Source organism: Strix aluco, chromosome 19, assembly GCF_031877795.1.
Source record: "Strix aluco isolate bStrAlu1 chromosome 19, bStrAlu1.hap1, whole genome shotgun sequence".
NCBI lineage: Eukaryota > Metazoa > Chordata > Aves > Strigiformes > Strigidae > Strix > Strix aluco.
Genome location: NC_133949.1, coordinates 8288049 through 8310427, shown reverse-complemented (window position 1 = coordinate 8310427; position 22379 = coordinate 8288049). Strand labels below are relative to the sequence as shown.

General features: G+C 43.3%; 1 protein-coding gene across 9 annotated transcripts in view; it reads right to left on the bottom strand.

The window, feature by feature from the left end:
* COL26A1 (collagen type XXVI alpha 1 chain) overlaps positions 1-22379 on the bottom strand; it is a 193570-nt gene that overhangs the window by 124098 nt on the left and 47093 nt on the right. For 6 of the 9 annotated variants that reach the window (XM_074845325.1, XM_074845316.1, XM_074845319.1 and 3 more), the window contains one exon: positions 17494-17597. In XM_074845325.1, coding sequence (XP_074701426.1) covers positions 17494-17597 — 104 coding nt within the window. The remainder of the gene's footprint in view (positions 1-17493; positions 17598-22379) is intronic. The other 3 variants (XM_074845317.1, XM_074845322.1, XM_074845324.1) reach the window with 1 other exon arrangement.

Here is a 22379-nt window from a genome sequence, read left to right as displayed (position 1 = left end):
GAGAAGAGGCATCATATCTGCACCTGGGTGCAAAATCCACAACAGGCATCTACACAGAGAAAAGAAATTCTAGATGGCAGCATGCTAGAATGGAGATGACTGAAGAAAAGCTTACTAAGAGAACTCGAGACCAAATACCAGTTAAAACAGAAGAATATTCTTGCCAAATTCCTTCACTTGAGGACTGTGTAATTAGGCCAGGAAAAGCACAACAGAATATGCTATAGAGAATAGTCCTGCGCTGGATTGTTAACCCAACAGGCCTCTTCCATCTCCAAAGTCTGCATTTCATAGCAGGTACCTGAAGGGTATAGATTACACCAGGTGGTAAGCCAACAATTCCGATCTCATCATGAAATTAAGCCCAGGCCAAGTGTGGGGAACTGTGTATTTTAATGCAAGTCAATAGACTAGCTAGGCTCTTGTTAGCAGGGGAGCACTCCCTATGAACCAGCAGAGTTATGCCCAAATAACTGCTGGTGGACAGGACAGGAGCACCTCCTGCATATACTGTTCTGTGCAGTACCTATGATAGCCACGCTCTGAGCTCCCAAGGCTTTAGTCCCCAGGTAGGAGATTGCCCATAACCTCTTAGCTACACTCCACCATTCACAGGCAGAGCAGCAGCAGGGACTCTAGACAGAAATTCAAGTAGCATAACCAAATAGATGAGCCTCTGTAAATAGGGTCCAACTTATCCTTAAACATAAGGACCACGCAACCCCACAGGGGACTAAAGGGATGTTGCCGAGACTGTGAATAGTGAGTACTTCAGAAAATCGAGCATCTGGGCACCACAGAGGAGTTCTTCTCTTTCCTCTACCACCCCATAAAACAAAGATACCCAAAATAGCAAGGCAGTTTTTTAAAAGGTTGCTGTATATCACCCCTTGTGTGACCTTGACTGAGTCGTGACTGGACCCAAGAGTCTTCCTCTCTAGTTCTGGGCTCTAAGTAGATGGCTACACTGCTTCCCTGGAGACCTAGCGAGGCAGAAATAGGAAATGAAATAGAGAACAGGGAGGAAATTCCATCTCCCAACACAAAAAAATTAAGAGGCAGTCACAGAATTCTCCTGGTAAGAGGTAAAGAAATACGTATGCAAGAGTGAAGGCTAGAGACACAGAAATATCTTGTTAAATTTTTACAGTTTAACCACTGAACAAGCTACTTTCTCTCCATAATTTATACCTGAATTGTGTGTCTAGACATGACATCATTTTAAGGTATGCCTTGTGTTCTGTGGTAAGTTTACAATAACCAGAACTTATAATTGCTGTGGTTCAGGTCAGCAAAAGCGGAAAAAATATCCAAAGCCCCTTCTAAGCAGCTGTTCTTGGTAATCGTTTTAGTCTGTTGTTTTCTGTCAAGGAGACAAGGCCTAGCAAATGCTAAAAGCCAACATTAAACCAACTCCCCTTCCTAAAAGTGACGAATACCACAGATAATCTTCAATTCTCAGGCAGCTTTATTTGGTATGGTTCGTATTAAAACAGTGAAGGACAGCCAGATAAGCAAGGGCAATAAAAACATCTACTGCATGCCTATGGAGTTTGACAGCTACAGACACACTAGACCCTGCTGTATGCCCATGTGATAAACCAGTTATCTAAATACAGTAAAGTAAGCCTGTGGGTCTCAGGTGGGATAACAACAAATACCAGCATATTCTCACTATTGAGACATAAATCCTGAGGCTGCAAAAGCTGGAACCACAGTGTAGTTAACGTGCACCAGCCACTCTTACTAGAGGAATGAACCCCGTGGTGATAAGGGCTGCTGGCCAAGTGACTTTAATCACATGAGGAGTTGCAATCAATGCCCTGGAGAGTGTGGCCTGAAGCATCCTCTTGCATCAATGAAGTGGAATTTAGACATTGGAATGAGAGAAAAAAACTGCACAACCTGAACACTAAATGATGTTTTGGGGTTTGGTTTTGTTTTGGGGTTTTTTTATTGGCATTTTAAGGCTGGGCATGCTGGGTGCCAGAGCCAGCCAAGGAGGAGCAGGAGCTGGGATCAGAGCACACAGGAGGATGCCTCGGTGCATATCAAAACAGTCTTTATGGCAGCAAGCAAAGAGAAACTCCCATGCTGTCACATCCAAGGCAACCCAAAGATCCTAAAGAGAAACCTGGATCTACAGGTGCATTGGGTGGAACTCATAGTCTATAACATGCATCTCAAAAAGACACAGGTATGTCACACACAGGGAAATGATTTTTTTTGGAATAGAATAGTCCCGGTTGAAGGGACCGACAACAATCATCTAGTCTAACTGCCACTGTTTTTTTGACAGAAACATTAACAGTGCTAGGAATGAAATACACATGAAGGTTACACCACACAGCACACACCGTGCCTCTTCCTGTTATCTCAATGGGAAGACAAACTATAGCCATGAAGATATCTAAACTGAGGTCGAAGACAATGGGGCAGCAGCCCTGGATAAGAGTGATAGAGGATTGTGCTGGTTTTGACTGGGATAGGGTTCATTTTCTCCAGCCCACAGTATCACATCATTCAGTGCCATGGTGAGAGCTGGAGAGCAAAGGGAAACGATGACAGATGCTGGCAAAGACTGCCTTGAGATAGCTGATGCTCATGAGGAGGAGGAGGAGAAAGGGCCACTGCTTTCAGTGCCAGATAAGTTAAAAGCAGCAGTGAGAATGCCATTGCTCAATGGATCCCAAGGGAGCAAGCACATTCCTGCCCAAATGGTGCAGCTGACCCATTATATCCTCTGTCCCAACCTGAGCGTACATTAAGGTCTACAGCTGGCTTATAATGAAAATCTGAAGTCATCAGGACTGTTCTGGCTTCAGTTCTTGTTAAAGATGTTGAACATCAGCCCAGGTTTGGTCAAAAGGTTACACAGGTTTTCAAATCATTCCAGCTTGCAGTGACCAAAGGTTGATTTAGGGTTTGCTGTCAGAGCATATTCACATTTACAGTTCTACAAGCTGCCATAAAAAGCCAGGTGAAGATCAGAATTTCTGCTGATTTGAGATATAAACAAGGTACAAAACCATGTGGATAGGAAAAAGGATACTCACTCACCCTGGGATCATCACAGCTCCAAGGACAAAGGACTGACAATCAGCTTTTGATATACTTCAGGAAAATGTTCCTCTCTCCTGTCAGCTTTTAATGAGTTTGAAGAGTGAAACTTACTTTTACTCTGTCTCTCCTGCTTAAATCAACAAAGACCAAAGCTTAAAAACCAGATTCCACGGTGCAGGTTTATGTTCCAGAGTTTACAGTATTCACATTTGTCCAGGTGACCAGTGCTGAGTGTTGAAGGACACTCACTCCAGAAAAAAAAGTCTCTGCTAGACATTAATAGAGCCATCTAAATGCTCATTCACATTCCCCATTAAGTGTGTGAAAGATCTTGTTACTTACACTGTTGTGTAGAGAGCTTACAGTTTTATGGTTAGTGTCTTAACTACCACTGCTAGTAGTCATTCTGCTTCCCTAAGACAAGCAGAGGGCAAGAATGGTACCTTTGTACAGACACATCATACTATAAATGAACTTGAACTACTGCTCACAAAGCAAGGAGAATGGTTTATTTTCCTGTGTAGCTAATAAAAAGCTGCTGTCTTGCTGTGAGTGCTAATATTAAGACAAAAGCAAGAATCTTCAAGTTTATGTTATGTTAAACATCAAACAATACCCATCCTCTGCATCCCACCCAGACAGACGATGCAATAGAAATAACTGCTTATTTATGTTTCCACAAGGACTAGCAAGTACACAGCAAAAGGACAGTGTTCAAGGCATCTTTGGCAGATCACACTGGGAGATGTGTTTAGCAGATAATACAACTGGAGAATGCTTGAAAAGCCACTGTTTGCTTAATCACTTGAGGGTAAGTTTGAAAAGATCAAATAAGCCAAGTTTAGGAGTAGCTTGTTCCCCTTATTTAATGGGCTATAATATTTTACAGTGCAAAGCCCTGCAGCAATACAGCCTGCTGCAGCATTTGGAGCCATCACTACGCAAGTACTATGAGCCATATGGATTTAACAACTCTCACCACCAGTAAAGAGAAAACCAGAACCTTTGTTACTTAAGCACAGGCCTCTACCATTGAAGCTAAAAAACACCAGCTGACAACAGCAATAGTTTGTATCTATCACCCAAATTGGCCACTGGAGAAGAACTAATTAACCAAGACACTTCACAATTTCCGTCAGTGTCTCAGTGGTACCACAACAGTTTCTACAGCTTGTGTTGTAGAAAACACTCTCTTTCCATGAGAACAAGACCTGACACCTTCAGCAGAAACCTCTAGCACTTGATCTGGGGAGCCACATTTGACATAGTCACTGGCAGCAGGAAATAGTCTAATTAAAATCCATCTGCCATGAAGTTCCTCAAGGTTTTTAAAATAAAGGACCACCTAGCAATCAGCATAGGCCCCTGCACTTTCTACAGTGGACACACACCAAAGAATTCTCTAGCGTTACTGCTACAAAAGTCATCATTTACAAACAAATAAAACATCAAATTTTGAATCCTGACTGGGCCTGTTCTCTTTTATGCTTGTCTAGCAAAGGCTGTATTTCATTTACAGGGGAAAAAAAAAAAAAAAAAGGCAGGCATTTCTTCAGCCATCTCTTAGCATCTCCACAACCAGGTAAAGACTAAGATATCTTCTAGTCCCATATTTCTATAATCCTTCTGACTTTGTTAGAATTGCTGCCCAAATTAATTTAAGCCACTGCCTTAGGCAATCCTGCACCCCACTCTGTTCATTACTGCAATGCTCTTCTATTGGATCTGCCTGCAGTAGAGGCACCAGCCATCCATGCCATTGCAAGGCTTAATGAACAGCAAATAAAAGTCACAGGCATTATTAGTTTTTGCGTTACTCATTTGATGGTATTAGCAACCCGAAAACCGCAAATGTTACAAGAATTTTCCTGTCAAGAAAGAACACATGTAAGATGTGGTTGCATCTGTAGTATGACCCTGATGTTGCCTTTCTTATATGCTGCACCCATTGCTACGCATCTTGAAACATCTGTGCCTTTCCAGTGACTGATTATCCAGAGACACGCAACAGTGCTCAGTATCTATAAGAGGCCGGGGACTGAACCTTGAGTTTATTACAGAAAAGAGCTGGAGTAAGCTGCTTGCCAGAAATCCAAACTCTAGCCAACAAGTCCCTCCAGGCTCACTTGGAAAGGTCTTGTAACCTCATTGCCGTATGCCTGCTGGGCTCAAAATGAAACGCAAACTTGCATGTTACTTGTGGATTTGGATGCACTATCCAAGGAGGAGACAAGTCAGGAGCCCGAGAAAGAAGCATATGTTATAAGTCCAGAACAGAATTTATCAGTCTTTAATGAACTTCATGATAGGGGATTTTCACAGAGCCATTCCTTAGTGTCTTTCCTGCTTTGGTGGTTGAGGGACCTAGTACAACCTGTTTAAATGGTGATGTTTCACTCTCTCACATATTTTGATGAAGCCTTTTATTAAATGTTGTTTGAAATGTAGCTCATGGTACACAGAATCATAGCTGATTTCTTCAGAAAGTTCACCAGCAAGTTTGTCCCAGCCTTCATTTATGTAGAAACTGTAAAGTTGCTAAAGACCCATCCAACAAGTGTTCTTTACGCTGCAGTGACAATCAGGGTATCTTGCAATGCTGGATACTCGTTTAGGAACTGATTAAATGTTTCCTACTCTTTGTAATCACATGCCTGTAGTCATTAGAATGGGTCTATACCTATTTCTTGTCCAGTTTTTGAAAAATGTGAGTTAGCCTTTAATGACTGCCAATTATGTTATTTTTAGAAAGGCTTGTTAGTGCTGATGCTATTACCAGTTGTATATATAACATGCACCTCTAGCTGGTAATCAAAGTTAACCAACCTAATTATTTAACAGTACAACACATTCAAATCCTATCAACTACAAAAGGCATATTCCTTTCCCCGTCAAATACTTTCCTTCACAGATGCAACACAGCATCTGTGCAGTATTTGAGATCATGGGGTTCAGATGTGACGCACCAATTAGGACTAGCTTTCACATGAATTAAGCAGTAACGAGGCTGAAGTTACTGTAAATGCTGAAACAAATTAAGCGATAACAAGGCTGAAGTTACCGTAAATGTGTAAACTTGACCTCTCTGAGAAACACATGCAGGCACCCCTATCCATAAACATTTTAAATAGTGTGTGTCAGGCAGTCTCATGGTTGCATTAGTAGTAAACATTACACCTGGCCAGAGAATTTGGAGCAGCAGACTCCAGGATGGCATTTCTTCTCAGTTTAGAGGAGAGATTCATTCTACCGTCTTCCACAAACTCCATTCCACCCTGGGATCTTGCTACCTTCAGAATCTTCTTCCATTTAAGATCTGTGCATTTGATTATTCCTGCCTCTGTAATTGCCCTTGACCGAATCTCACTTTATGGATTTCTGCCCAACGCTACAATTTAATCAAGCTTTGACTGCATTTTAATCCTAGTCTGCCATGTATTCCCAGCACTGCTCAGCCTGTAACACACACAGATCTGATTAGAGGGCTCTCTCCATTCCTTACACCAATTTTGAAATAGCTAGCCATACCGGACTGAGAACAGTCCCTGGTAGAACTCCATTTGACATCTCTGCCCAAACCGACCCAGTCTGAACCCTTACTAATTACAGCACAGGTTTTCTTCTGAGTGAACTGTGTATTTCAAAGTTGCTCCATCTAATGCACATTCCTGTAGCTTCCCAAATGGAGCTGTAGTAACTCGGCTCTTTTATCCTGCTAACTAGCTCACAGAGAGAAGACATGATGTTGGAATGACATGCATTGAACATGCTTTTGTCTACCACTTCATGTTAAACTGAAATTCAACTCCACTAGAAAGTATTATTTGAAGGAACACTGTTGGTTCCCCTTTAATAACAAGAAATTGAGTAAGAATAAAGTCTGGGATTCAGCAACATGGGAATTTCATGCCTACCTCTTGCTTCCACCTTGAAGTCTTCTACAAAACATGAAACCAGTCTCAAACTTCTCTGGCAAATCCAATTCCATTCCTACTCCTGGGCTTGCAATCCCAGTTCCACCTGCATCCCAATTGCTCGCAATCCCATTTACAAATGGCAAAGCATCCCAGAATAGCTGTAACAGTTGAACTGGGGATTTAGGTCCCCAGTAAATCTCTTCTGCCTGAAGAAAGATTTTCTGTGGATGAGGCTTAGCCTGCTTAGGTATTGCACTTGCATGAAATCTTCATTATGTTGATGTTTTTGAGCAGCCCACAACTGGAATTAGTTATGACAGAAAACACAAATGTTATTGTACCAATTGCATTAACTCATTTAATGAAAAACCTACATTAAAAAAAAAAAAAAAAGGCAAGAGTCTCTAAGGTAGAATCAGAAAGATCTCTATCTGCCTCTATCACCCCAAAGCTTGGCTCCAGGTCAGCTTGCTACCAGCTTGCTCCCTGTATACTCCATGGCCTTCTTCAGCCTTTCCCCTTTGTCTTGCCACACCTTATACCCTTCTTACCACTTGCACATGCAAACAGCTTGCACTGTCAACAACTTTGTTTAAAATTATTAGAAAATTCTTTGCAGAAAGAGTGCATTGGCCTGTCCATCTGCCATCTGTGGAAAGCTGGCAATGAAGTCTCCCGTCTTAAGGAAATTCCTTTACTCTCATGTCTTTAAACCTCAGCAGCACAAGATATTCCACCATCACTCACGCAAAGTGACAACTCATTATTAGAACAGCTCTGCACAGGAATCTTAGAACTCATGTGGTGTAAAGTACATTCTTGTCTCTCCTCCAGTATGTGATAAGACAGAAGCCAGAGATGGCAGCAGGACTCTGAACCCAGAGTCACACCTAGAGGTGAAGGTTATATGTAGGGGTGAAAACCAGGAACATTCCCCTCACCTCTTCCTTATCCTCACCAACATTCATATCTGCACAAGTCTCTGCTGCTGCTATGGCCAGATATTCAAGATAATTAAAAGTAAATAAATTACTGCACTCATAAGAAAAGAGCTGGCGCTCTGCATATCAGGCATTACTGGGCTGCTCAAGTATTCTCCTGAAAGAAATTCAATCAGTTCTTCCTCGAGGAACCACCCCGTTCAACACTGTTTGACAGCGACATTAAGTCCACACATTTCATAACTAAGCCCTTGAAAAGTGATGGGGAGGGAGCTGTAATTACAGCTGTAAGTGTTAGGCTCAAAAATTAAACACAAAACAGCTCGTTAAATGGGCAATAGCCTTGCAAATCCAGTGAAAGAAAGATACTCCTCTTCATTGCCACCCCTCACAATATGAAATGCCCACAGTTAAGGGCCTACGCCTCATTTCCTATTCCTGATAAAAAACCAAATAAGTTATTACAGCAGCAAGGAAGCTCAGAAACATCTTCAGTGGGTGGTTTTAATTCTTCTTCCATTGTTATCTATAATTCACTTGAAAGGCATCAAAACAAACAGTGGACATGAATTAGGAACTATTCCTCTCATTTAGCTCTTCCATATGCGACTGGTAGTGTGGTCTGCACTCCAAAAATTGCTAACTTTTTTTATAAACACAACCCCACCCTTCCTCCACCACCTCTGACAGGAATCTCTGTAGAACAGAGAAAGAGGGTGGAGTTTTTCAGGAAAATGTTTTTCATTATTTTGGTACTAACTACATTTGCAGGATTGACAGCATAACGTGTCACATCCTCCTTTTTCCAGAGGAGGACACAACACTGGCAGCAGCTGCATGAACTTTCCAGCATGCTCTGCATCAGTTCAAAGTCCTTATCCTGGACAGAAGTGATGGCTTAGCTAAGTCCTCCAACCTTCTGGCTATTTTCACATGACTCTTGATAATATCAACAATCAGGTCTGTTTACGCAAAATTGCTTCCTCAGGGTCATCCCTCTTATACTTAATGGACCAGCAACATCAACTCATCCCACAAAGGTTAGGAAGACAGGTGGCAAAAACTAGCAGCCATCAGAAGATATCTCCAGGATCAGATCCTGGAATCAAAGGATTTGGTCCCTTCACACAGCCCAACCACCTGTGAACATAGCAAATACACCACACACAGGATATCTGCCCAAGTTATGAACACCCACCTTAGCTATCTCATTGTTATACACTTCTCAGACTTCTCCAAAAGGGCAGGAGTACATCTTGCACAACTCCTGTTAGGACAGCCTCTGTGGACAGGTTTTCAGGGAGATCATCCCGCAACTTGTGGCTTACCAAAATAAATATTTAAAAGAAAAAAGTGTCACGTCCATCTTGTCCATTCACTGCCCTCTGACCTGATGATTGTCCACCTCAGGATTAGAGTTTAGCATGGACTAGTGATAGTTATTGTAGCTCCCTGCAGTAAAAGCAGAATTGTTTCTATGTCAGAAGCATTTCTAAACCTGATGAAAGCAAGGCATTCCCTATATCTCTCAGGCAATCCTTCTGTTGCAAGATTTCATTACAGTTTGTGAAGTCTGACAAGATCAAATATATTAAAAAACCCCCCACAAAACCAAAATAAAAACACCCCAAAACAAACCTGAACTCCAAACCCATTGAAGGATATGGCTCTCGTGGATTTGGAGGAGGAGGAAGAATAAAATAAGTCCGCTGTCTTGAAATCCCCACCAATTCCTAAGCAGATTTAGAAGTTTACAATGTAGATTTATTATCTCAGAGGCTGTAATAATGTGAGTCTTACACAGGGGAAAAAATAACTCCCTTCTAATGGCCTCAAGCAAATAAAAGGTTCATCATTGTGAGGATGAATGGGAAATAAGTGATAATTTTGAGGGAAGACAGGAGCTCTGAAGGGAACATGTACTTGAGAAAGTAGTAAGTTAAAAGCATAAGGTTGAAGGAGGCAGTAAGGATTATGAAAGGAAGATGACATTGTCAAGAGGCTGTATGGGGTCTTCAGAACCCACGCCTCTCAAGTTCTATTGCCAGGTAATTCAAGAGCTCACCTGGGTGCAAAAGTTCCAATATCTAACTAACTGACCTCCAGAGATTTGTCTAAGAGTGCTTATACAAGTCTAATGGAAAATATTTCTTAAAGGCTCTCAGGTCCATCATCTACTGAATCTTTGTTTGGTCAAGAGAGAGATATGCAGAGCCCAAGATTTCCATGCTTCTATTCTCCTGGCTGATCAAATTGGTCCCATCAGGAAGTCCTAACCTGCTAAAAAACCACTAGCACCACCAGATGAATAAGAATTGGCAGCATTTGTCATTCAGTAACCAACTACTGAAGTCAAAGGTCTACCTTTTCCACCCCCCTCTCAAGTTCTCTTTACAGGCTCACAGCAGAGTTTGGAGAGCCCACTGTGTCCCCTTGGCTGACCTCCTTACCAGCAGTGTCCTGAAAATTTTGCTCATCTATTTCTGTGATCAACACATAAAAACTCCCTAGTGAAAGCATTTTCTTTCTGTGGACCTTTTCCTAGTTGTTTATTTGCTTTGCTGAGTGCTTCAAGGTTACTACCCATTATGTTCTTTACAGGATTATAAGAATTCAAGGCAAGATTCAATTAAACCAGCATTGCCAATGGCAGCTCCAGTCACTGACTGGTAATGTTTCTGTCAACAGTTGACTCTAATGTAGCCCAGCTCATCAGCACTTACCTGCTCTGTCACTGAAGCAGATCAAAAGAACCTCAAGAGACTCCCAGACTCCCAGCTTCAAGGCAGAACCAACCCATGACATCTCTAACAGGCAAAAATGAAGACCCTGCCCAATTTCATAGACCACCTATTCTAGTAAGTCACCATTTTTGGTCTTTCCAGCAATTCCAGGATCATGATTGCTAGTCTACTTGTTTCCATGCACTAAAGGCAGTTGCATGAAAGATGAAACTCCTTTAGGAAGCAGCAACACTGGCAGAGACATGGAAGATCCATACCTTGCCACTGGCATCCATTCTGTGAAACAGCAGAACCTACTTGACTGCAGCACGAGGAGCTCAGAAGCTCAAGTCAACTACCCAGGACTTCCTTCTCCACTCTCACCTTCTGCTGCACCCCACCACTTTGCAGTAAACATGCCTATCAGTTAGCTATACCAGCACCTACGGACAGGCCAAAGTTGTCAAAGAAGCCCCACATGCTTGTCTCTTGACAGCAATTGGCAGAATCCTGCCAGCATGGTGAGAATGATCCAGCAGAGTAGATATAGACAGAGCCTGGTCCTGTGTTAACTCTACCCAAGGTAAGGTTATGTTCACTCCCGATTAGAAATAAAGCAAATTAATAGAAAAGCCATTAACTATAAATAAGTGGGTCCATCACTTATGAATTAAGAAATATACAGCAAAGAGAAACAGAAAGCATCCAATATATTTGGGAAAGCAAACAAAAGCTTATCAAAATAAAAAAAGATTCCCTACATACCACAGTAATTTGATGGGAACTTAAAAAAATGGGGACAATGTAACAGTACAGCATACAGCTTTTCTAATTATGTTAAGATAACATCTGCAGATATTTAGCACTCAAAATATTTTGACATTAGGTGCTGAATAAAATTCTCCCTGTTCAGATTAAAAATGTCCAAAAAAATGAAACTACGTAGATGCTGGAATGCAGTGTCAAAATCTTTGGAAATCTGACAGGGATTTTTATTTTTTTGACTCTGTATCGAAAGAGAAGATGAACATTTAGAAATTGTTCAAGTAGTCACACAGCACTGATGCCAGAAAGCACTCTCAGCAGGCTGCAGATTCTTCCAACAGTGACCACACACTCCAGGAACTCCTCAGAAAATTTGATCGAGGGTGACACACATGTTATGCCTGAAGCCAGAGGTTGCCGAATGGTCACCATGGGAGTGGATAGGAATTGGGTGACACATCGTAGTTTGGGAGACTTCTGGTAGACCTTCTGCCTTATATTGAAGGGGCCACCAGAAACACAAGCAGAAGGAGCTATAACAATATGGAGGAGCAGGAGTCATATACTATGGAAAAAATATCAGGGTAGATACTATCCGACACCTGTGCACTACAGGTACACAAGCATCGTTACTCAGAAAGTCGCTTTCATGCATCAGCAATTCCATCGAGTGATCAACGTGGTTTGATGTTTTTTCATGAAGTATTATTGAAGGTAGGTTTACAGAGTTAGTTACCACATTTTACTACTTACTTACTAATAGCTTTATTAACTAGATAATTATTAGGAAATTCAGGTTGCACTTAATAGTCTATGACATGTATTCACATAATTCATTTATCATGGAATGAAGAGATATTTTTAGAAGCAAGTTTGCAATGTGGAACCAAATGTTGGAGTTTGAAACAAAGGTCTCAAAAGAAAAGCAAAGTCACATTTCACTAAAGGAATTACTGAGCCAGTCTCTAGTGGAGAACTACATACGTGCAAGGATCTGTACTAGATCCAAACTCAAAAGGAAGGTACCTCAGTCTGCCACACATTCACAGCATAGAACTGCCCTGCTAACCAGAGAGCACCAAGACAACCACCTCTGGGAGAATTTCACTATTCAAATGGAAGCTTTTGCTTTGTTTATGACAGGACCTGGACTCTGCTGAAGTGGGAAAACATCACTGTACGAGGATTTAGCAGCAATAGGAACAGATAGTGCAAGGCCTGTCGACTCCCACTGCCTTCTCTTATATTTTCTCATTTTCGAAGGACAAGATGAAGAATGCTCAGTGGCAGCAAAGAGCTCTGCTACTCACTGTATGTGATACACAGGCTTAACTTCCTTGCTTCCAAACAGTGGCTACAAGGAAGAGGGAGAAACAAGAAGGAACTGAAGTACTTGACAAAAGGGAAAAACTCACACAAGCTCAACTCCTGGAGAGAACTACTGTGATATTATGGGAAACGTTACTCTATAATCTTCACATTGTATTTTCACATAAATTGACAGTTCTATGTTTAACAGTTCACAGGGGAGCAAACCAAGACCTGGAGAACTGAGGTCCCATCAACGCCACTTAGAATACCCTTTCTTCTAGACCATTTTAATGGGCTTTCAAACTTTCAGGTCTCTAAGTTTTGATGTCTGTTCTCATGGCTTCAAAGTTTCTATCATAATTGCATTTGCTAGTTCAAGATTTTCCTGGCAGTGTTGTTCTGCATCTCTCCTCCTGAGACCAGGAAACTCTGTGAACCAGCAGTAAAAAAGAAGAGGGTTTTTGCACTGTATCGTACCAAGAGGAAAGTCCTCATTTTCTTATGCTGCCTTGAAAATTGTAAACACATGGGAATCTAAGAGGTTTGAAAAATATCAGAATAACAAGATGCAAACAATAGTTATTAAAAGTAGATAAAAATATTCAAAGAACTGAATTGGGGGGGTGTCTCATATTAAACAATTACTTGAACAAGGCTGCTCAAATTTCCTATCCTGCTTGTATTCTTATGGAAAGAAAAAAAGTAAGCTTGGAATCACAATGGCATCACTTTAGAGGTGCTGAGGCTACTCTTGGAGCTGCTTCTTGCCCAAACAGCTAAGCTGTCTGCCATCAATCTGCTTCTGGGGTAAATAGCATACTGGCTACTGTCCCAAATTCAAGCAATACAAACAAACAAGAAAGAAAGAAATCTGTTAGATTTGTAAAGTGAAATAGCTGGAGAGCTCTATGGCAGTGCTGAGCCCCTGAACTTGCTAGGGACACTCTTCCTCTCCCAAGAGATTGCACTTGCCTTTGAACTTTCAGCCATATAGAAAAAAGGCTGAGTTGAAATGTCAGCATCATCTTGGATTCAAATCAATCAGCTTGATGCATGATTGCAATAGCTAAACCACTTCACCTCTGCACTGCCCTCGTCCATATGTTCTTTATATCAGCAGTCAGCAGACTGGGTGGCTCAGTGGATTAATTTCCTGTCCTAGGCTTGGGCTCCAGTTTAAACAAAACAAAAAAAACCTGAAACTGGAAAATAAAAATTAGCATCTACTGACAGTTAAATTCACCAGACTTGTTTGCATCAAGTCTCTTTCTCCATCCAAGAAAGTTGCAAGAAACCCTCTGGGAAGCCCTGGTACAACTGGTGATTTTTAACTATCTACTCAACTAGCTGGTCACAGTTCTACAAAAACAGTAAAGAAATTAGAGACCTTTCAAATGTTGACGTACCTTTGGATGAGGGGAAAGCAATGAAGGGAAGTAGAGAGAGCCCCAAGCAGTGTCAACTTAAAAAAAGGAAACAGATTGGAAGTAGCCATCCCTACCTCAGTAAATTAATAGCCCACTGAGTAGCAAAACCTCCACCCACTTCTAGAGGTGGGCTTCCTCCAGACCATGCTGCTCTTTATCAGCCTCAGTGCAAGAGTTAAATTCCCATGATAATTTAAATCTAAACAATGTGCAGCCTTCAGCATTAATGTAAGTGCCTGCCAGCTGGTGACAGTTAAGTGGTTACTTTCTCAAGCCAAACTTATTAGCTAAGGATCAAGACAGTCTGTAATACTTGAATTGCATTTAACAGTTTGCTCTATCAGAGTGCAGCATGTCACTGTGGAAGGGGAGTTTTCTCATTGAAGGTGTGTTACAGCAAGCCAGTCTCATCAGCAGTCTGTCATACTTCGGGGCTAGGCATCCAGGCTGGACTATTTCCTTTGCAAAAGAAAAGCTGACCTACCATTTGGGAGATAACAAATATGCATGTCGGAAATAGCTGCACTGCAGCCTTTGAATGATTGCAAGTTCTTTGACTTAGTTTCCTTGGTTCACCCTCCCACCATCCTATCTTTCCTCATAAAATGCTAAAAGAATAAATTTTAAAAGGGCAAGGAAGGCCTCATAAAAGGACAGCTAATAAAAATAATCCATCCTCCATATAGGCTACAGTGGCTCCCCCAAAGACACTGCTCCAGAACAGCAAAAAAAAAGGAGCAAGTATCAACCCTGCTCACTGGGGATTAACGAAGGAATCAATTGATAGGATCTCTCAAGCCTCAAGATGCAAAAACCACCATCAGTCCAAAGGAGGGACCCCACAGCCATGTCCATGCACACACAATTCCCAAAACTGCTCTGTGTGCTTGATCAACCCATTACCTCCTGGCTTGGTCTGTCCTACACATGAAAATGCAACCTACTATTCAGGGCCCATTGGGAAAGAAAACTTTTTACTTCAGTCTCTGGAAACAGGAGACATCCTGAAGTGGAAGCTCTTAGCCACTGTGGTTGCCATTCTGCTGACACATGGAGAACAATAGTGACTGTCAGAGAATTAAAGCATTTGCAACACAGCAAGAAGGCACGTTAAAAATAGTGCAGGTCTAATCTGCCTTCAATCATGCCTATCTCACATCAACTTCAAAAGCACCAGCTGCACATAAAAGTGAAATGAAATACTGAGGAGAAATCTAACTAATACCAAAAAAAGATTAAAGCATTTGAGGTTCTACCCTGCTAATTCGCGGTGGCTTCATAACTGCACTGTTTTTGTTTTGTTTCAGTTTAGTTTTCTGTTTTCTTTTGTCTGCTGTTTCCAGGAAGGACTCACACAGATGTAAGCATCCTACCCCCTCAGAGGAACTGCATTTGTGGTAGGAGAGAGTACAAAAGGCTTTATATCAGATGGCCAAAAAGCCCTAAAAAACTCCTTTCAGCCTCTTTTACTTACAATTCCAAGTGACACTAACATTAAAATTAACGTAAGAAGCAAGTAAATACCTCAGGTTTGAAACTGATGCCTCTGGACAGCTTGAGGTGCTGTGCACAGCACTAGTGTCAATACTGCTGCTAGAAATTAATTGGCACAACCCTGCTGCACTAGAAAGGGGTCTTTTTTAAAATTTTCCTCCTTCTTTCAAGAATATGGGACTGTCGGTAGCACCAGATGTTTTAGGGAGGAAAAAAAAGGTAAAAAGAATCTCACACATGAAAGTGAGGGCTTGCTACTGGCTTTCAGCTCACACTCCACAGGCCGTATCCAAGCCCAAAAGAACAGTTCCACCTTGAAAACTGACTGCATAAAATTGTCACCTCGTTCCACAGACCTGCTCCTGCGAGATCGCTGCTGACTTTCTCAAACAAGCTTATGTTGGCTTTTTATTTCCACTGAACTCTGCTGAGACAGATCTGGCACCGCGGGAGGGAGCTGGATTCTCTCCTTTACACCAGCAGCACCACTAAGCTGTAATTACTCACACCTGTCCAAACCTACAGGCACGAAGGGGCTGCACACACGGGCTTCTCGGGTCCCCGGTCAGATCCGTGGCCAGTCTGAACTGCAGCTACTTTGGAAATAACGGGTCTGCCACAATCCTTATCATCCCTCTCCCCTGCAGCGACAGGTAAAAATCCAAGCTGCACACAGCAGCTTCTCTTTCCCAGGCTCACTTCTTTTAGCAGCATGCTAAAATGCAAAGGTCTCTCCTGCACGCTGCGATTTAGGGTAGCTTTGCCACTTTTTAAGATTTTTCTTGAGCTTCTGGGAAGCTATTGTTTCCTCAGCAGCCTGAAGCGAGCTGCTGTCTGCAACCATCATTCTTTGTGACTGCAACGAGAAAACTTCCTAGATAGACATTTGCCTGAATTGTGTGATTAGCACCGAGATACCGTAGCACAGGGAACATGAGGTGCAGCTACAAACAGCAAAGCCTTAGAGAAGTTGGACACCTTCAGTGACCCTTCACCAGCCAGCAGAGACAGGCTGTGTTGACCTCATGCAAATGAACAGAAAACTCAAGGCTTAGTTTCTTTCCAATTCGTAGCCATGAACACTGATGCCAGATTCAGCAGATGCCTTGGCATCTAAACCTGAAACTCGATGGAGAAGCAGGACTGAGAAGCAACAGTTAAAGAAGAAAACACGCCCTTTTTGTCCACCGTTATGAGAAAGGAAAAAACTTTCCATTCTTCCAGCTCTGGGAAGAGCCCTGTGTTTTCCTCGGTGTGAAGGATCAGATGCCAAACCCAGAATTGTGTTTTCACATGCACTGTGCAACCTGAATGTTGCACCTATAAGTCAGGGGGAGGGCGGGAAGGGGAACAGAAGGTGCCTAATTTAATTCAAAACTCTCTGGGAACACAGACTATTATTGGTGTCCAGACCTTACAGGCATAAAATTTCTACAATCAACCATCCAGGGACTGGCTTTCATCAGCTACAGCAACTGATGGTGATGACAGTGGGATATGGAGAAGATACACGCTGACATGGAGAAAGCACATTTTCTGAAGGACTGTGCAATGGGGACACCAAGCATGAGCACATCGATAAACAGGTCATCCCTGAGTACCCATTTCTTCATTTCTTTCCCCTCCCTGTTCAGGTTTCTTTGCAGGCATTCAGTATGGTCTGTTTTCCAAGACCACCTTTTGGACCTTGTGTGTGAACATTCAGGTAACGATGGGGAGTGAAGAGAATAGGTGATTTGTTCCTGTGTTTGAGACACATAGAGCAAATTAAGGAACAAAACTCAACCCAGCCAGTCCATCCACACATCCCCTTGCTGCTCTGTAAGGACAAATGCATTGCTGGATAACTTACCCTCTTCACAGTTGCTCCCCGTGAAGCCAGGACAGCACCTCCACTCCAGCGTGGTCACAGTTCGGTAGGACATTTTGTACGTGGGCCTGATGAGAGTCCTGTAACTAACACAAACAACAAGTCAGTAGAATGCACTTACCTACTCAAGCGTGGTGTTGCTACTAATTTGTAGCACATCTTCCTGCCTGGATATATCCCCAGACCACCCAGCCACCCCCAGCTGCAGAAAAAGGAGACACACAAAATAACAGAGCAAGGGTTTACCACAGCATGGATCTGATTCAATAACCCTTATTTTTCTCCTTAAGTCTTCATACACTTCTGGCTCTTCCCCACACCCCTCCCCCAAACATGACCAGTATGCTTTGCGGAGGTCTCATCGCTACCAATCGTTGCAAGTAGCAGAGATGATGACTTTTGTTTCCCTTGCTCTGTCTCTATGTGGATTTCTCTGACATTGAACAAAGGCTGGCATTAATCTTTCCTCACTCAGTACTATCAGAGTTTCCAAAACATTACTCTCACAAAAATTGCATAAATCTCTCAGGTGTCTTCCCTTCTCCCACCCCCACCACTCAGATCTGGGGCGTGTTGACACATCAGCATGACAAAGGTCATCATGACACAACACTACATCAGTGCTCTCCATGGAGCCTTTTTCCCAGCTAGCTGACCTGTACCTCATTTTTCCCCCATCTGAAATAGGGTTACACTCTTCCTCACCACAGCAGAGGTGCTGCCGGACACATTTGTTAGCTCTGTGTATAGCACAGAGCACCCCCAGGGTCCCAATTAAAGCACGAGCACTGCCATGCCCCACTGGAAACTAGAGGGCTACCTGCAGACACAAGCAGACCTGTGCAAGGCACCAGTGATTCTGAAGTCAACACAAAACAGACAGTTGCATAACTGCCAGCTTTGCTTTCAAAACAGCAGTCTTTCAAAGCTGGCAAATCAGAGCTTTCCCAGTACACAGCCAGACAAGTCACTGCTGCTATTCATGAAGCTAAAAGCAAACACAGAAGTCGTACTCTACAAGCTCCCCTCGAAATTCCTACCCTTATTTAACAGCCAAAGGAATTTGGCACGCATGGGGAGAGGCTGAAGCTTTGGGATTACAGCGTTGCAGGCTGCAGCTTTATGCTTCTTTCTCAAGGCCAGGCAGACACAAGCCCCAAGCACCCGGGTCTCCTGGGGAAGAATCTCCTCTGGCAGTGCCGAGAGCCGCCAGGAGACGGAGCGCTGCCCCAGCCTGCTCAGCCTGCAGCACTGCCCTGGCCTCGGCCTGGCCCAAGGCCAAAAGGGAGCTAGAAATTGCATGAATCTCATCCAAAACCCCTCCAAGGGGTAGCAGGCACAGGTGTACATCCAGGACGGCACTGCAGTGACACTGGGACGGTTACTCTGAGGAGCAGTAGCAAAGGCTTGCCAGGAGAGGCTGCCCACGTAGGTCTTGGAAAGAAGGCAGCAGCTCAGCCATGGTTAGCGCAGTCTTTGAGACACTAATTTCTCAGTAAGCTGTTGCTGCCAAACACAGAAACCAACTTCTCCTGTAGCCACCAGAGAGGAGGGCTGCACGAGCTTCCTCCTGAGCACGGGACTGCCTGCACTTGGAACGGCATCGCCCAGCAATGGGAGAGCAATGCTGTCTCCCGAGAACATTACATCCTCACCCTCTGAGTTGCCAAAAAGCACACCAGTTACTGCTAATACCGACAACCGTGATCCAGGCACTTGTCTAATACAGGCTGGACAGAGCCAGCTCGTCCCACCTAGTTCTTTGCGCTTCTGCATCCAATGGTATTCAGGAGTTTGCAATCAGGAGTGAGTGTGAGGACTTGGCACCACATTGACATAGGTAGAGATTCAGTGCTTTTTCACAGAGAGACCTAAGGCATGAAGACTTTAAGTGTCTTGCTGAGGGTCTCTCAGAACAGCTCTGGCAAAGTTCAGGAACAGAACCCAACTCTCCCGACTCCCAGTCCTGGCGTTGGACTCGAGACATCTTTCCACACGTAAGTCCTGAACCATCAGTCAGAAGTTCATGACTTTGTCACTAACACCACAGCTGGATTTGACCTTGAGATGAAAGCCTCCAGCCCTGTTACCAATGTCCGGAGCCAGCTAGTATCCAACCACACCGTGATTTTAAAACCATGTTTCTGCCAACACCAAGATGTTAAAGCTCTCTCAAACTTCATTATGAAGTGTGGAGAGTGGCTTGAGCCAGACTGGAATCTTGGCAGCAGTTCTGTGTCGGGGAAGTAGCTATAGTTTAATCCTCAAACGAGCAAGGACTTCTCGGGGCATGACAAACATGGAGCTCAGCTGTCACAGTCTACCACCCACCCTGAATTTCCTGGAAGAGTCCTGACATTTGCAGCTCTGTTCAGCATCGTGCAGTCAGGCATGCAAAGTGGCCCCAGCTCGCCAGCTCTGATTTGCTCTAAAGTTGCTTTGTTCTTCATAGCATCATTTTTCCTCAATCATGTGACATGGCACATGTTGTTTCATATATCATCACATCATGCAGACTTCTGACTGCTATCCCAGGAGGGGAGCAAAGGGAACTCTTTTAGCAAAGCATCACCACTGTCTGATACCTGAAGTGTTGCAACTGAAGGAAAGGAAAAAACATGGGAAAAGGAGAGGAAAAGAAAATACCTGTTAAAGATCAGAAGCCTCAGAATGAAAATGTGTGGAAAACACAACAAGCAGAAAAAAGGATTGGTAGCAGAATAGGGAAGCCTTTCCCTTGGATGTCACCCAAGCCACAAACACCAGCATAGAAAACTGAAAACCACAGTAAGAGAAGAGGTTAGGATGAGCCACAACCTGAGCCTCTTGCTTCCCAGACAGCCAAAGGATGTGCTCAGCAGAAGGCTTCCAAGTACTTCAGAGAAGCAAACTACCAGGACCTGCCACCCTACTGCAAGAGATAAGTGTCGTTTACCAACATGTTTGCTGAGGCTCACAGCAAGGTCCCAGGGAGTGGGGCAACACTGAGGGAAGAACCCAGAAAACTCAACTAGCAGCCACTGCTGTTACTAGATCAGATCAAACACCTGGCTGCCCTTGAAGACTGCCTGATCAGTGTCAGACAAGCTACAGGAGCTCATCTGCATGCAATCACTGTTTGGGAAACAGAGTCTCTTGCTTGTGTCTCTAAGTGACTGCCCAGGAAGTGGTAATTTGGGGAGGGAGCACGACATGACTGATTAACTGATTTGGGGGTATGAAGCTAGAAATACTGAAGAGGTCAGAACACATTGAGGGACGGCAGCCAACAAGTCTCACGCCTCAGCACACACGGATATGTTCCCCTTGCTCTCAAGGAAGTGTCACTGAACATAACAGCCAGACGTGACAAGAAAGGGAAAGAGTGTCACATTCTTGGATCAGAGTCTCAAAAATCAGGTCAAAGAGATGGGCGTGATCTCTGCCATGACCCAAGCAGAACAGCCTGTCACACACAGGAACTACATTCCCCCCTTTATAGATTTCCTTTGCCCTTTGACACTTACAAACAAAGCTGTTTGTACATGAAGACCACATGAGAGGGAGGGCATGAAACTCATTTCCACATCACAAGAGATGGTTTTGTTAGTGTGATTCATTCAGCCATTGCAGTTTGTGCCTGAGGAGACCTCAGCAACCCTCAGAGGCTTCTACTCATTTTTATTCAAGTTCCAAGTTGAAAGTTTCACCACTTACTGGTGGGTTTCAGGATAACAAGAGGAATGAACTTGCCTTTTTGACTGGCAAATAATCTGGAAAACAAGGACTCCAAGCTTTCTTCTACCTACTACTCTCATGGCAACCCTGTATATAGAACTGACATATTGTCTTTTGAACAAGGACAATCCATCTTCATTATAACAAGTGCTACCTCTGCATTAAAGGAAGATCAGAACAAAGGTCGTGGCAGTTCCTCTAATTTTTAGTACCCGTGGCCTGATTTACAGACATGCCAAAAATCTAAAATTCCCCATAGAAAATCAGGGTGTTCTGAAATCAGATTTCAAACATGTCAGGTAAGTAACCTAATCTTGAAGTATTTGGTTGCCTTGGAAGGGAGGGAGGTTGGAAAGAACTGGGCAAGTATTAACATAGAAAAGAAGATCCTACGAGAGTATCCAGAGAGTCCATTTCTCAGAGTACCTATCAAGAACATAATTGGTTCCCAACACCACCATCCCCACTCCAGACACACCATCATAACTATCCTCTCAAAGCCTACCAGACACTGATTACACCAGGTAGCTTCTCTATGGAATACAGACAAGATAACTTGACCTCAAACCAGTGCCACAGCTGATGCAGGGACAAGGAGTACCTTTGCTATCATGTTTGCACTCACAAGCATGGCAGAGTCCATCACTCTGTGAATCAGACCTGTGCTCTTTTTTTTCCTGCAGCCCCAGCTCTTTCAGCTTCCCGAGCACAAAGGCAGTAGTTCCCCAGGGAAGAATGTAACCAGGGGAGTTTCAAATATGCTCCTGCAGACACTGGACAAAAAACAAAACCTGCAGCTCCAGAGTGTTGAAGGCCATTATACGTGTCTTCTGCCTTTGCAAAAGGGGAGGAAAAGAACTCTAACTCTGTGCACGTCTGGTTTGCACAACTTACCAAGAGTCTAAAACCCAAAAGAATCTTACACACCTCCTATCCCAAGTTGTACAGAGCAATCTTCACGGTCTCTCAGTCCCAAGAAAAAAGACAAAAGGACACAGAGACAGGTGTTTCTATGCCACCAGAGTAATCATCAGCTCCTGTCTTTATTAACAATTAGATCTCAGTGCTATTGCAGAGCAGCACTGCACTTCCCTACCAGCAAGGAGGAAGAGTGCCCAGACAGCGTGTCTGGACAAGATCAAAAGGCCCCA